The 15,667-nt window shown below is 41.9% G+C and overlaps 1 protein-coding gene across 2 annotated transcripts in view; it reads right to left on the bottom strand.

Moving 5' to 3' along the window:
• The window catches only part of ANKRD42 (ankyrin repeat domain 42), a 75,567-nt gene extending 60,753 nt beyond the window's left edge, over positions 1–14,814 (bottom strand). The window contains exons 1-3 of one of the 2 annotated variants that reach the window (XM_059930687.1): positions 13,801–14,814; positions 9,704–9,870; positions 1,520–1,627 (exon numbers count right to left, since the gene is read on the bottom strand). In XM_059930687.1, coding sequence (XP_059786670.1) covers positions 1,520–1,627; positions 9,704–9,870; positions 13,801–13,858 — 333 coding nt within the window. In that variant the 5' untranslated portion in view covers positions 13,859–14,814. The remainder of the gene's footprint in view (positions 1–1,519; positions 1,628–9,703; positions 9,871–13,800) is intronic. The other variant, XM_059930688.1, reaches the window with a different exon arrangement.
• Between the last annotated feature and the right edge of the window lie 853 nt (positions 14,815–15,667).

Here is a 15,667-nt window from a genome sequence, read left to right on the forward strand (position 1 = left end):
CCCGAATGACCTATAGGCACCTTAAACTCAACATGGGCCAAAGTTAAACTCAACATCTTTCCTCCCAAACCTCCCCTGCCTTTCAGATGTCCCTATCTATAGTGCCATAATTATCTGTCGTTCTGACTCAAAACCTTACAGTCTCACTACACTTTGCCAATGCCTGCTATGCAAGATGTTTTAAATAATTTTCTTTGTTTCCCACTGCCACCAACTAATCTCACCCTCTATGGTTAGTGATAATACCAAAAGTCTCTGATTATCTTGCTTCCAAACTCTCTCTTCATCCTACATAATCCTGGATACATCTTGCTAGAATAATTTCCTGAAATACTGTTTTCATTACCACATTCCCCTGTTAATGTCCATGTGCATGTGTGTGTATGTATGTGTATGTGTGTATATACATATATATACACACATATACATGTGCATAGTATACATATAAAATTCTCTTTCCTATACAAATGAATCTTTATTCTATTCCTAAGACATTTTACAAATCTGGCTTTATCTAAACTTAGTTCAGAACAAATCATCTACTCTCAGTCAAACTCATATAATGGTATATTCCTTGAACACACCTCATTTTTCCAATTCAAAATTTCACATAGAATTATAGCATAGAGGTTAATGGGACAAAGTCTAGGTTCAAACCCTGGCTTTGTCACTAACTTAAGCAACAAACTTAACTCTCTGAATCTGTTTCCTAACCTACATGAAGGGAAACTCATAAGATTATTGTATTAAATGAAGTGATGCATGGGAGACGGTGATTGACACATAAAAAGTGTTCAATAAATAAAAATCATTATTTTTATTTGCTCCTGACACCATCCCTACCTATAATGCTTCTTCACTACTTATCTTTTTAAAATCAACCCATTCTTTTAGAATTAGCTGAAATTTCATTTCCTCCATTTATGATCCCCCTATCTTCTCTTAAGTTCTACAGTTCTTCTCATCTATACTTTTCATGAGAACCTTACTCAGAGACTGTGATTTGTACTGTTTTGTAACTCACTGAGTAAAGTTACTGTCATTTCCAATAGAATCTCAGGCTTCTTATAGGCAGGGACTGTTTGCTTATATGATTTTGTATTCCTCAAAGTTCCAGCCCATTTCACGACATTGATTAAGTCTATTTACTCTAATAAACTAGATCCTGCCACATATTTATGTATAACTCTGGCCAGGAAATACATTAAATGAGGAATTTTAGGCATGGCAAGCTATAAAGAAGATAATCTGGGCATGACTATGACATCCCTTAAAACAACCCCAACAGATGGCCAACTACTTTAGAGATAATATAATTTCCAATCTTATACAATCTGTTTGAGTGACAGTTGGTACCAAAATATCTGAGTCCTGGAATCCAGTAAGTTTTTGTTTAGAACATAGAACTACTAAGTCTATGGGATCAAATTATTAGAATAAAGGCAATAGCCCAACAGAACTATGCTAAAGTAATTAAACTTATTGAATTTTTTTAGAAAATAACCAAAGTTATTATTACCTGCATGCAAGCATCCTGTCCCCTGATTGCAGCTATGTGAGCTGCTGTCCAACCTCTCACGGTTACTTGTGAGAGATCAGCTCCATGCCAGAGGAGCCAATGAAGACACTACGTTAAGAAAATACCCATGTTAACCATGTTAGCAGATATTTTTAACATTTTTATATCTTTCAAGTTAGTCTATCATCATGAAATACTACAGCCTTAGAAGCATCATAAGTGAATGAGGGGGCCAGGTATAAGAAAAACAAAAGCACAAGCACAATGATATGGTAACCCACATTTGGCCTTACTGTTGGGTAAACACTATGGAGTGGTAGGAGCTATGGCAAACTGGAGACCACATTCCTTGTCCACAAGGTGAAATACTACTTAATCCCAGCCGGTTTTTGCAGTGAGTGAAATGCTGGTCCATATCTTATGTTTGACCAATACTCTACAAGCCAAACAAAACACATCTGTGGTCAAATTCACTCAATGGCTGCCAATTTACAATCTCTGCCATAGATCTTTAAATGGGTCCAGAAACTTCTGTATCACAGAAGACACTGTAATTCTGATGATACTTTCTAAGAAAATAAGTGGCATATTAAACAAAGTGGGGGAGTAAAATACATCTTCATTTACGATTTTTTAAAATTAACTTAAGTCTCAATATAGTTCAGTACTAGAGGTCTGTGCCACATATAGTGTTACTGTCTTTATATGTTCAAGTTTGTAGATTCTACCTTAGAGAAGTTTCTTTCTTTATAAAAGAATTGATTGTATCATTGGGATACACTGTCACATCGATCATTGCGATATCATTTTTTGAAAAGGCTAATCATTTAGGTATCATTTGCCTGTCATGGAGATTAATGGCCAATAAAATATGGGGGGTGGAGGTGAACCTCACTAATAATCACAGTAAGTCATTCATTTACTCAACAAATATTTATGGAGAACCAACTATATGCTAACACTGTACAGGTACTGGAGAATAAAACCACTGTAAACATTCATGTACAAGTTATTTATCTCTCCGGGGTAAATATGCAGAAGTGAGATTTCTGGGACACAGGTAAGTATATGTTGTTTAACTTTGTAAGAAACTGCCAAACTGTTTTCCAAAGTGACTGTACCATTTTACATTTCTACCAGCAGTGTATGAGAGTTCTAGTCGCTCCATATCCTTGTCAATATTTGCTATTATCATTTCTCTGGGTTATGTTTTTGTTTTTGTTTTGCCATACTAATAGGTGTGTAGTGACACCTAATTGTGGTTTTAATTTGCATTTCCCTAATGGCTAATGATGTTGAACACTTTTTTCATGTGCTCATTACCAGCCACATGTCCTCTTTGATAAAGTGTCTATTGAAGTCATTTGCCCGTTTTTAATTGGGCTGTTTTCTTACTATTGAATTGTGAGAGTCTCATATATTCTGGCTATAAGTTCTTAGTCATATTTATGATTTGCAAAGATTTGTAACTCACTGAGCAAAGATTTGTAACTCACTGAGTACTCCTATGTTTTCTTCTAGAAGTTCTATAAGGTTGAGTTTTACATTTGTTTATCATCGCTTTCAGTACATTTTTACATATGGTACCAAGTATGAGTTGAGGCTCACTTTCTTACGTATGACTGTCCAACTGTGCCAGCACCATTTAGTAAAAATACTATCTGTTCTCCATTAGATTGCCTTTGCATCTTTGTCAAAAATCAACTGACCAATCAGCAGGACTTCAGAAATGGCTAAGTGAGGAGCTTGGTAAATCCTCCCCAAGAAGCAATGACAAAGCTAGACAAAGTTGTCAAAAACAACCATTTAGGGAATTTCTTGGCGGTCCAGTGGTTAGGCCTCCGAGCTTCCACTGCAGGGGGCACGGGTTTGATCCCTGGTTGGGGAACTAAGATCACACATGCTACGTGGTGCGGCCAAAAAAAACCATTTAAAGACTCTGGAAGGCATACAACAAAATGAGAAGCATTTATTCAAGAAAAATCTACTGATTCTCAGTTAGAACAGGGAGAGCCTGTGGCATAGTAGCCTGGGACTACAAGGATCCTTACCCCCAGCGTCATGATGCATAAGTTCTACCCAGGTGGACAGCTCCACTGCCCTGCTGGAGGGACTGAAAAGTCCAGGCCCAGGCACATTTTCAAAAACAATTCTAATCCTCAGTGGCAACAATTTAGGAAAGCCAACATCAGAGCTAGCCTGAAGTCATGATACTTGTTGGGGCAAACAACAAAACTAAAAACCACCTGGAAAATTAACAGAAAAATACAAGAAATGAGACAGCCAAAGTGGGCCTTGCTAAGATTCCGCTTATCCCTTGTGATCTAAAAAGCTGTGTACATATACAAAGTCACTCATACTCAGGAAAGACTGAAGAGGTCCCAAGTTGGCTAGACATTCTTGGCTAGACATAAGGCCTTGAAAACACAGGGGGGGGGAAAAAAAAAAAAAAAAAAAAAGCCAGGCTGACTTGTATACTGCTTGGACTTTGAAAACATTCCCCAAACCATACACAGATCTATCAGCAAAAGATGGACTCCTTACTGGCTCAAGGTATTTAGGCACAACCTCTGATTAATCTCTGGCTGATCACTAAGCTATGCTGACCCAGGGGTGACCCCTATGAAGCCAGGCTTAAAAATAAAAACAAGAGGGGAATTCCCTGGCAGTCCAGTGGTTAGGACGCCACGCTTCCACTGCAGGGGGCAAGGGTTCGATCCCTAGTCTGGGAAGATCCCACATGCCGTGGAGCAACTAAGCCCCTGTGCCACAACTACTGAAGCCCCCATGCCTAGAGCCCATGCTCCGCAACAAGAGAAGCCACCGCAATGAGAAGCCCGCGCACCGCAATGAAGAATAGCCCACACTCGCCACAACTAGAGAAAGCCCGTGCGCAGCAACGAAGACCCAACGCAGCCTAGAATAAATAAATAAATAAATATTAAATAAAAAGGATATATATGTATAACTGAGTCACTTTGCTGTACAGCAGAAATTAACACAACATTGTAGATCAACTATACTTCAACAAAATTTTTTTAAAAAAGAATTCTAATATCAAAGTTATTGTGAGGAATAGACAATATATTTTGTCAATACATACCAAAACTCAAGGCACCTAATAAATACTAAGCACTGCAAAAAATAAAAATTAAATGTCCAGTTTTCAAAATGTCCAAACTAAAAAATTATGAGACATACAAAGAAAACAAGAATGTATAACACATACACAGGAAAAAAAAGGAATCGATAGAAACCATCTCTGAGGTACTTCCCTGGCGGTCCAGTGGTTAAGACTCCGCAATTCCAATGCAGGGGGCATGGGTCCCATCCCTGGTCAGGGAACTAAGATCCCACATGCCATGAGGTGTGGACAAAAAAAAAAAGAAAAAAAAAAGAAACCATCTCTGAGAGGGCCCAGATGCTCAACTCAGAAAGACTTCAAAGCAGGGGCTTCCCTGGTGGTGCAATGGTTGAGAATCTGCCTGCCAATGCAGGGGACATGGGTTCAAGCTCTGGTCTGGGAAGATCCCACATGCCGCGGAGCAGCTGGGCCCGTGAGCCACAACTACTGAGCCTGCGCGTCTGGAGCCTGTGCTCCGCAACAAGAGAGGCCGCGATAGTGAGAGGCCCGCGCACCACAATGAAGAGTGGCCCCCGCTTGCCACAACTGGAGAAAGCCCTCGCACAGAAACGAAGACCCAACACAGCCATAAATAAATAAATAAATACAGACTTCAAAGCAGCTATTACATATAGCTTTAGAGAACTAAAAGAGATTATTTTTTAAAGAACTTATGTTGGGACTTCCCTGTTAGCACAGTGGTTAAAAACCCCCCTGCCAATGCAGGGGGTACCGGGGTACTGGTCCAGGAAGATCCCTCATGCCGTGGAGCAACTAAGCCTGTGCACCACAACTACTGAGCCCACGTGCCACAACTACTGAAGCCCGCACACCTAGAGCCTGGGCTCCGCAACAAGAGAAGTCACCTCAATGAGAAGCCTGCACACTGCAACGAAAAGTAGCCCCCGCTCGCTGCAACTAGAGAAAGCCCGCGCGCAGCAATGAAGACCCAATGCAGCCAAATAAATTAATTAATTTTAAAAAATTTATGTTTAATGAATTAAACAAAAATATGATGACAATGATTCATCAACTAGAAAATAAAGAGACAGAAATTTTTTTAAAAAAAGAAAATTCTGAAGGTGCAAAGTATATCTGAAATAAAAGTTTCCTACAGGGGCTCAAAAGCTGATTTCATCTGACAGGAGAAAAAAAATGAAGTCTAACAAAGCACAGTTTTCACCAGCTGTTAATTTAGTGATCATTTTATACTACCAACATAAGCACCATGAGTCTTAAGAAATTTCAGAAAGGATAATAAAATGTAAAGGTATTAATGCAGTACTCAAGTAGAGAATTAGGAGATGATCCTCAAATGGGAAAGTAGAAAGGTGCCAAAACCTTTTGATTTAGATTTATTTGTGTTAAAATTTAACAAACATTTCTTGAACAGCTGCTATGCACTATGCTAGACAGTAAAAATATAAATTTAATTCAACAAATTCATCAATACAACAAACATTTATTGGGAACCCGCAATGTGACTCCAATATGCCAGACACTATGCTAGATGCTGTGGAAAAAAAGATAAATAAAACCCAAATGGTACCTTCAAAGAGCTCAAAATCTAACAGAGAGGGACTTCCCTGGCGGTCCAGTGGTTAAGACTCCGTGCTCCCAATTCAGGGGGCCCGGGTTCGATCCCTGGACAGGGAACTACATCTCGCATGCCGCAACTAAGACCCGGCACAGCCAAATAAATAAAAAATAAATAAATAAATATTTTTTAAAAAAAATATTAAAGAGCTTCCCTATTAAAGGGCTTCCCTGGTGGCGCAGTGGTTGAGAATCTGCCTGCTAATGCAGGGGACACGGGTTCGAGCCCTGGTCTGGGAAGATCCCACATGCCGCGGAGCAACTAGGCCCGTGAGCCACTATTCCAGGCCTGCGCGTCTGGAGCCTGTGCTCCGCAACAGGAGAGGCCGCGATAGTGGGGGGCCCGTGCACCGCGATGAAGAGTGGCCCCTGCTTGCCGCAACTAGAGAAAGCCCTCGCACAGAAACGAAGACCCAACACAGCCAAAAATAAATAAATAAATAAATAACGGAGTTCCTTTAAAAAAATAAAAAAATATTAAAAAATATCTAACAGAGAATGCAATTCAATGTGATAAATACAATTTTTTAAATGTGTATAAAATTGAGGGAAAAGTTGCTAGTTGGAGGATACTGAGCGGGGAAAACAGAAGGCCCTGCCAAGTGGGTGCTACCTGACCTGGATTTCAACAAGCTAACCACTGGGAAGAGGTGAGACCAGGCAGACGAAACGGCATGTACACAGTCTATGATAATATGAAACAGTGGACTAGTTTGGGAAATGACAGTAGTCACCAGTACTGCAGCATAAAACAAGTCTGATGGGAGATGAGGTTGGAGAGGCAATTCTACCATATTAAATAGCTTAAACTTTATCCTACAGGGTATAGAGAGTCACTACAGGGACTTAAGGAAGGTTTTAAGTAATAGCAGATTTTTGTTTTAGAGCAATAATTTTGTATGCCAGTTATGAACTAGAAGTAGACAAGACAGGAAAGAAGGAAATCAAGTAGCTCTAAGGCAGTGGCTATGAAGGTGGAAAGGACAAATTTGAGAGACAAAGATGGAACAGAATCAACTGACTTAGGGATCAGTTCTCACTACATCAATGTGCATCATGAAGCACTTGACCTAGACAAATGTTGATACTGTGTTTTGCTTCTGTAAAATCCTGAGACAACTCAATGTGATGCAAAGGACATTAGCCTGGAAAACTAAGAAAGGGAGGGAAAAGAATAACAGTTTAGTTTTAGACCAACTAAATTTAAGATGCCAGTCAGATATGCATGAGCTGTTGATAAGCGCCGGATGCAGAAACCAGAATTCAAATTCTGGAGAGAAAGCCAATCAATGAATTATTATGTAGAAGTGATTAAGCCAAGGAAGTCTAAAATGGCCTGGAGAGAGAGTGTAAAATTGAAGAGAGACACCCATTGGCAAGAGCATAAAGAAAACCACTAATTTTAGAGAAGGCAGGGTAGGTTAATCAGAGAAGCTGAAAAGATTCCAGGAAAGAGATGAAATAAATGGTATAGCAACAAGTGCTATCCTATTTGAAATATGGCAGAGTAAAATCAGTATTTCCTCCTCTCTTCAAAATCATTTAAAAAATAAAAAAAGAGCAAGAAAACCCCATCTTTGATGAAGCTAGGAGATATCTGAAACCACAAAACAGATGGGAAAGCTACCAAAGTATAGATCAAACAGGGATGTGGGAGGAAAAAGCAGAGAAAATCCCCACGCAGGGCTGCAAGCACAGAAAGACCCGTCAAGGCACATTTCTCCCAGGTGAGAGGAAGCCACTAAAAGGCCAAAGCAAAAACCCCTACAGTTCAAGTGGGGCACACAAACTGGTGGAGAGAGATTCTTTGGACCAGATTTGGTTCCAAAAAGCAGAAAAGCCCAAACAAAGAAATCACACAGAGAAGCCATATTCATGGAAAGCAGACTCTGTTTGTGTGGCAGGGAAAAAAGAGAGTTGCACAGTGAATAGACCTACTGCAGCCTACAGACTGGGGAAATGTAATAGCTAAAATAAGCTCCCCCCACACAACCATGAATCATGAGAAAAATTCCAGTTGGCTTTGCACACAGCCCAAGAATAAGAAGTTGTGCATACAAATGAACTTATCTATGAAACAGAAACAGACTCACAGCCATAGAGAACAGACTTGTAATTGCCAAGGGGGAGGGGGGTGGGAGAGGGGTGGATTGGGAGTTTGGGATTAGCAGATGCAAGCTATTATATACAGAATGGATAAACAACAAGGTCCTACTGTACAGCACAGGGAACTATAGTCAATATCCTGTGATACACTATAATGGAAAAGAATATGAAAAAGAATGTATATACATACGTATAACTGAATCACTTTGCCGTACAGCGGAAATTAAGACAACACTGTAAATCAACTATACTTCAATAAAATAAATTAATAAAAAAAAGAAATTGTGCATAAAAATATTCACTAAGCACTGCTTGTACTAGTGAAAAATTGAAACCAATGAAATATCCATCAATCAAAAAATCAATAAATTCTGATATTCATCTAAGAATAGACTATTACAACATGGCTGAAAGGAATGAACTAGAGTACATATATGTAACCATGTCGTTAAAATGCAAAAACACATTGTTGAACAAAAAAAGCAAGCTGCAGAATGATACAAATAATATGATGACATTTATATAAAACATGTCCTTTGAAACAGTGATATAATCACATGTAATAACAGCATAAAACATATACGGTAATAATAAACACCAAATTCAGGGTAATAGTTATCTCTGGAGTTGGAAGGAGAGAAATGACACCTGGGAGGGGTGCTCAGGGACTTCAAATATATCTGTGATACTCCATTTCTTTTCCAAAAATCTAAAGCAACTACAGCAAAAATATTAGGATTTGATAGAGCCAGGTATGCATTACGTTATCCTCTGCAAGTTACCCTCTATGCTTGCCTTAGGAACCCAGCCGCCACCCTGTGAGGAAGCACAGACTAACCCACGTGTGGGGACCTCACAAAAAGACCCCCGTGGAGAGGGGTCAAGGGGCCCAGCCTACAACCAGCATCTACTACCAGATGTCTGCGTGAATAAGCCTTCAGAAGATTCCAGCCCTGGCTTTTAAATCTTCTAGGTGGAGCCCCAAACATCATGGAGTAGAGACAAGCTGTCCCTGAAATCCAAATTCCTGGTTCACTCCTGAGCATAAATAAACGGTTATTTTATACCACCAAGTTTTAGGATAACTTACTACAAAGGTAACCAGAACACCCAAATGTTAGACTGAACTGAAAAGAAAAATATTTGTATATAAATGTATAACTGAATCACTCTGCTGCACAGCAGAAATTAACAAAACATTGTAAATCAACTATACTTCAATAAAATAAATTTTAAAAAAAAAGAAAAGAAAAATGTTTTCAGTGCCTAGCATAAGGCCTCAGTCCTGTTTGCTAAATTTACAAAACTGTCAACAGCGCTAAACTTACCTCAGTTTAATAATTTATATAGTTTCTTACCTCCAAACTGCCAGAATGTGCTGCCCCATGTAAAGGGGTAAATTTATGGAGAACGTCCACTTCATTAATGCTGGCACCACGTTCTACTATTTCTGAAAGCTGCTTTACATCTCCAGCGCGTACTGCATCATGTATGCTACCAAAATGCACTTTCTTCCTGGCACCTACTGAAAAACAAAATTGCTTAAAATATATTACAAAACTAAAAAAAGACTAAAGCAACGATCGAACTGAAAGTATAAAATCACTTTGGCTTTCCAAATAATTTACTACAAAGATGTTTGTGATTAACATCTTAATCTGACTTCAATTTCAGCTCTAATATGTAAAGAGCACGGCCGTTTCACCCCCATCCATACAGGAAAAAAGCAGAACAAACTGAAAGTCAACAACTTTTCTTGCACTCATCAAAGAATTGAGGTCTCAGGACAAACGGCCACCCTGAATTTGGAGAGACAGGCAAATACAGAGAAACACGGTCAAGTTCAGCTTACCTGGATCAGAAGCCACTAGAACCGTAAGCTTCTAAAAGCACTTAAATAGTAATTTTGACAAATTGCTGGGGGCTGGGTATGTAGTAGCCTAACAGTGAGAAACTCCTCGGGGCCATAGTCTTAGAGGAGGTCCCCTCATTTTCATAGATTTTACCTTCAAAACTCCACCAGGTTATCACTGTGAAAAACCAAGAAAAATCACCTCATGTCTTTGGTAAAGGAGGACAGAGGTAAACACTTTGAAATCTGCCCAGCTATTCTCTGTAACAAAGGCCTACTCTGTAGTGAAAAAGACTTTACCAGAACCTTATCTCACATAGGCAGATATATTTTACTAATATTTTTCATATCTTTCTCATATGTCCTACACTAAGACAGGAATGGCAGGTCACAATTTTTACTTCGTATATTCTAGCGTCTTATATTTTATAATATAATGTTCTAAACATCAAGACTGGATTGTCAGCCTTATTGTACCATGAAATATTTTAATGTGCATTGTGAACCAGAAGTAATAAAAGTATCTAAGCACGAACAGACAGTTGTTGGAGAAGGAAGAAGTAAATAGTTCAATCAAAGCATTTCCTAAACCAAACAAACAGGCACAATTCCTGACCTCAAATTGTTTTGAAAAGAACTCACCAACACCTCTGGCAGATAATCTATGCAGCCTTGTATTACTATTTATCTATGTATATGTCCTCTCTCCACAATTAGCATGTTAATTTCTTGACGGCTGAAATCATATCTTACACCAACCCTTAGCAAAATGCTATGCATTTTACTCAAAAGTCCTTTCTGAGCATTTACCATATGCCAGGCACTACGATAACACAATGAATAGACATGGATTTAAGACATTTTCTTTCCACTGACACTTTAAAATCTATTGGGATAAATTCAATGAAATCGAAAACCTGACAGTAACATCCTAAGAGATTACAGGTAAAATAAAGGAGGAGGAGGAAACACTCGAGCAAGTCTTTGAAGAACAATTAAGGTCTATGCATACGGGAAAGAGAGTAAGGAAGCACCCCGAGAAAACCAAACCACTTGGTAAATGTTTAATGATGTTAATCCCCTAGGTCAGACCTTCATTACTCTCCTTTATGTTTGTTTTTTTTATATTTTGGCCATGCCGTAAGGCATGTGGGGTCTTAGTTCCCCGACCAGGGATCGAACCCATGCCCCATGCAGTGGAAGCACGGAGTCTTAACCACTGGACCTCCAGGGACTTCCATTATTCTCCTTTAAACTAGTACTGCAAGATCTACAAATGATGTTCTACCCACTCTAATACATTTTATACAGGGACGCTCTAATCCATCGTATACAAGGACACTATTCTGATCACTTCATTCCTCCACTCTTAACTGCTTCTGATTATCCACTGCTAGTCTAGAGAACCAAATCCAAACCCTCAGTATGACAGTCTATGCCCTCCCATAATTTGGCTCCATCTAATTTGACAGCCTTTTTTCTCACCACGTTTCGTTCCAATTTATTCATTCATCCACCCATCCATCCACTCAACATTAATCTGGTATCTACCATAAGGATAAAAAGATAAAGAAGACATGGTCTCTATCCTCAAGGAACTCACAGAGATATACAAACACAAATTACAAAATAATGTAGTAAGAGCAATGACAGAAATATTCATAAGAAGTCATGAAAGCACAGAAGACTTCTAACTCAGCTAGGGTAGGAGGGAAGGAGAGCAGAAAAAGATTTTTAGAGAAGGTAACACCTAAGATGAATCTTCAAGGATTAGCAGTAATTTGCCAGGTGAAATGGATGCGGGGAAAGGCATCCTGGACAGGTCAAGAAACTATAAAAATACCCACCCTATTGTTGAAGCATAAAGTGGAAGGAAAAGAGGCTAGAATTAGACAAGAGGCAGGCTGTGCTGGAACTTGTTGAACTTGAGCAGAGAGTGGGGAGTCATTGAGGGATTTTAAGCAGAAGAATAAGAATGATCAGATTTGTAATGCTGAGTCTATATGGCTGGCTGCAGTGAGGCGAATTCATTGAGCAAAGGGCAAGAGTAGAGACTCAGGGAGACCATGTAGGAAGATATCTACAGTAGTCTACACCAGAGAGGCTGAGACCCTCAGCCAAGTGAATGGCAGTAGGAACAGAAAAGGAGACAGGGGCTTCCCTGGTGGCGCAGTGGTTGAGAATCTGCCTGCCAATGCAGGGGACACGGGTTCGAGCCCTGGTCTGGGAAGATCCCACATGCCGCGGAGCAACTAGGCCCGTGAGCCACAACTACTGAGCCTGCGCGTCTGGAGCCTGTGCTCCGCAACAAGAGAGGCCGCGAAAGTGAGAGGCCCGCGCACCGCGATGAAGAGTGGCCCCCGCTTGCCACAGCTAGAGAAAGTCCTCACACAGAAGTGAAGACCCAACACAGTCAAAAATAAATATAAATAAATTAATTAATTAAAAAAAAAAATGTACTTTAAAAAAAAAAAAAGAAAAGGAGACAGATTCAACATGTATTAAGGAAACAGGATGAACTGAACTTGGATGGATATAGTGGGTGAAATAAGGGAAAAGTAACGGGACAACTCCAAGGTGTCTGGCTTAGTTACATAAGTGCTGTACTGCCACTGAGACAGCGAACACTAAAGGACAGAGAGGGCATATGAATACAAAATTATATTTTGAATGTGTTGATCTTGAGGTGCCCATGGAAGAGTTGCAGAAAGGAGTTGTACATATGAGTCTGCAGCTCCAGTGAGAGGTCTGGAGTTGAGTTCTCAGTGTTAGCTGTGTCTCAGTATTAGGCAGCTTTTTCTGATCCCCAACCTCACCCTATACTGGAGCCAATGGCCCTCTACTCTTCTTTATAGCATTCATCACACCAGTAATTACTTGCTGAGTATTCATCTTCCCCACTAGGAGGAAGGAATGTGCCTGTCTTCTCTGCTTACATATCCTTAAGACAAAGCACATAATAGCCACTCAATAAATATTTACTGGATGACTGAATGAATAACAGATTCTGGGGTCGTCAGTAGGGTTGAAGCCATAGTACATGACAAGGAAAAAAGCACTAATGATGGCACTATCCAAGGAAAAAAGCAACGTTTTAAGAAGAGGATAGAAGAAAATTCAGGGTAGATAAGTAGATTAGGTAGGTAGGTAGGTAGGTAGGTAGGTAGATAGATAGATAGATAGATAGATAGAGTCAGTAGAGTGGAAGGATAGGTAGATAGATAGATAGATAGATGGATAGATAGAGTCAGTAGAGCGGAAGGAAGAAAATGAGATAAGTCTAATATTATCTCCACAGAGTCAAATGCTGCAGAGACGGTAAGAACTTAAAAGGGTCCATACATTTTAACAAGAGTTGATGTCAGCTGGGAACGAAGTCTCAGGAACGCGCGCAGATATTAAAATAAAAAAGGAAGTAAAGCTGAAATGAGGAAGGATAGGGGCCAGGTGAGCAGCTTTGGGACCTACTGAAAACAGGTCAATTAAGGGAAATGAGGAGTAACAGGTGAGAAAGGGAACTGCCAGAAGGGGCGAAGCTCCTGTGAGCTGAAGTGAGAAAAGGAGTGTGGCAGAGACGAGGGCCAGCGAAGTAATCTGACTCACACGGGGTCGCAGTCTCCGTGGAGGAGGTGGAGGGGCCTGAACCGGACACCCCGGGCATGGTGCGACCCGTCGGACTCCGGGGAGGAGTGGAGTCCAGGCCCCTGCTGCTGCGGCGGTCTTCGCTCGCTGTCACCCACGAGCCAGTGCAGCAGCGGCTGTCTTTCTCGTCGTCGCTGGGCCCGGGGACGCCGTCCTCCGTCGTTCTCTCCCAAAAGCCCCGGCAGCGGGAGCCTTCGTCTTCGCTTTCTCTCTCCCAGAAGCGGTGGCGGCTGGCGTCTTCGCTGACGCTCACCACGGAGGAGTCGCTGGCCACGTAGCCGCGGTCTTCACTCACCCCCTCCTCCCAGGAACCGCTGAGGCTGCGGCCGCCATCCACACTTCCGCCCTCCCAAGAGTCACTGAGGCGGCGGCTGTGGTCGTCACTGCCTCTCTCCCCGGAGTCGCTGGTTCGGGGACCCCGGACCTCCTTGACTCCCTCCCAAGTCCCACCGAGACGGAGGCCGCGGTCTCCTCTGACCGTTCCCCCGGAGTCACTAGTGGGGTGGCTTCCGACTTCACTTAAACTCACGTCGCTGCTGCAGTCTCCCCTTACTCTCTCCCAAGAGTTGCTGAGACGGTGGCCACCGTCTCCCCTGACTCTCTCCTGAGAGACACTGCGACGGTGGCCCAGGTCTTCACTGACCCTTCTCGAGTCATTGCAGGAGAAGCCGACATCTTCACTTGCTCTTCCCGTCGGTACCCTGCAGCGGTGGTCGCTGCCTTCACGGATTCTTTCCCTGTCTTCGCTACGACTAAAGCCCTGGCCTTCGCTAACTCTTTCCCTGGATTGGTCGCCGCGATGGCCGTGCCGGCCGTTTATCCTCCACACGCGATGGCTGGTGCGGCGGCCGCCGTCTTTGGTTGCTACTCCCCGCGATTCGCTGTGGCGGCGGCCGCCGTCTGCGAGTACCCTCTCCTCCGAGTCCCTTTCCAGCGTCCCGACTCCAGCCACCTGGTTGCAGCGGTGGTGGAGCCGTCGCCTTGGAAATGAGTAAACTTCCGGCGTGCTGCGGTCATTTCCGGTTCCTCGAGGTCGTGCGTCACTTCCGGCTTCCCTGCAAATTTTTTTTTTTTTTTTTTTTTTTCCCCCCCCCCAAGGCTCCTCTTCTAGAGATGGTGGAGTGGACTGGTTTTCGGTGAAATTCCGCTCGGTCTCACATTCAGCCTGTCTAGGCCCCGCCTCTATAACGGCCTGGCATAGGTCGCGCCCGCCGTGGCTCGGCGACGCACGTGGAGACTCCAGGACTGCAGTCGGCGTAGGTGACCTGCGTGTGTGCCTCGGGCCAGACGGGGCCTTTTATCCTCGGCAAACCGAGTGTCATTTTTCAGTGCTGGTTGGAGCACTGGAGAAAATATATCCTTACCCAATCATTTCATAAGTATGGACAAAAGATCTAACGGAGGAGTTAGCAGCTGCAGCGCTATCATTGTTGCGTGTTACTACTGCCAGGCTCTTTGATAATCGCTTGGTACTAATTCTCACACTAATTTAGTAAGGTAGGTGTTATCCCCATTTTACAGGTGAGGAGATTCAGGGTATCAGTAATTTGCTAAAATCCAACAGCAGATAAGTTGTGAAGCCAGTATAAAAACACAGGTCATTAGTCAAAAGACTGCACTAGGTCTCCTGACTCCAAGGTTCCTTTCACTGTAAAATGTTTACTTTCAACAGTTTGGCCCAGATCTTTTTCTGCAACCCTATTGCATAACGTGTATTCTTCCATTCATATTTATAGCAAATGTATCGGTCAGGTCTTGTGCTAGCAGCTGAAAACACAGAAATTAGAATTCTCTGCCCTCCAAGGGCATCACCCACCTTGATTCTCCT

This window comes from Balaenoptera ricei, chromosome 8 (assembly GCF_028023285.1).
Source record: "Balaenoptera ricei isolate mBalRic1 chromosome 8, mBalRic1.hap2, whole genome shotgun sequence".
Taxonomy (NCBI): Eukaryota; Metazoa; Chordata; class Mammalia; order Artiodactyla; family Balaenopteridae; genus Balaenoptera; species Balaenoptera ricei.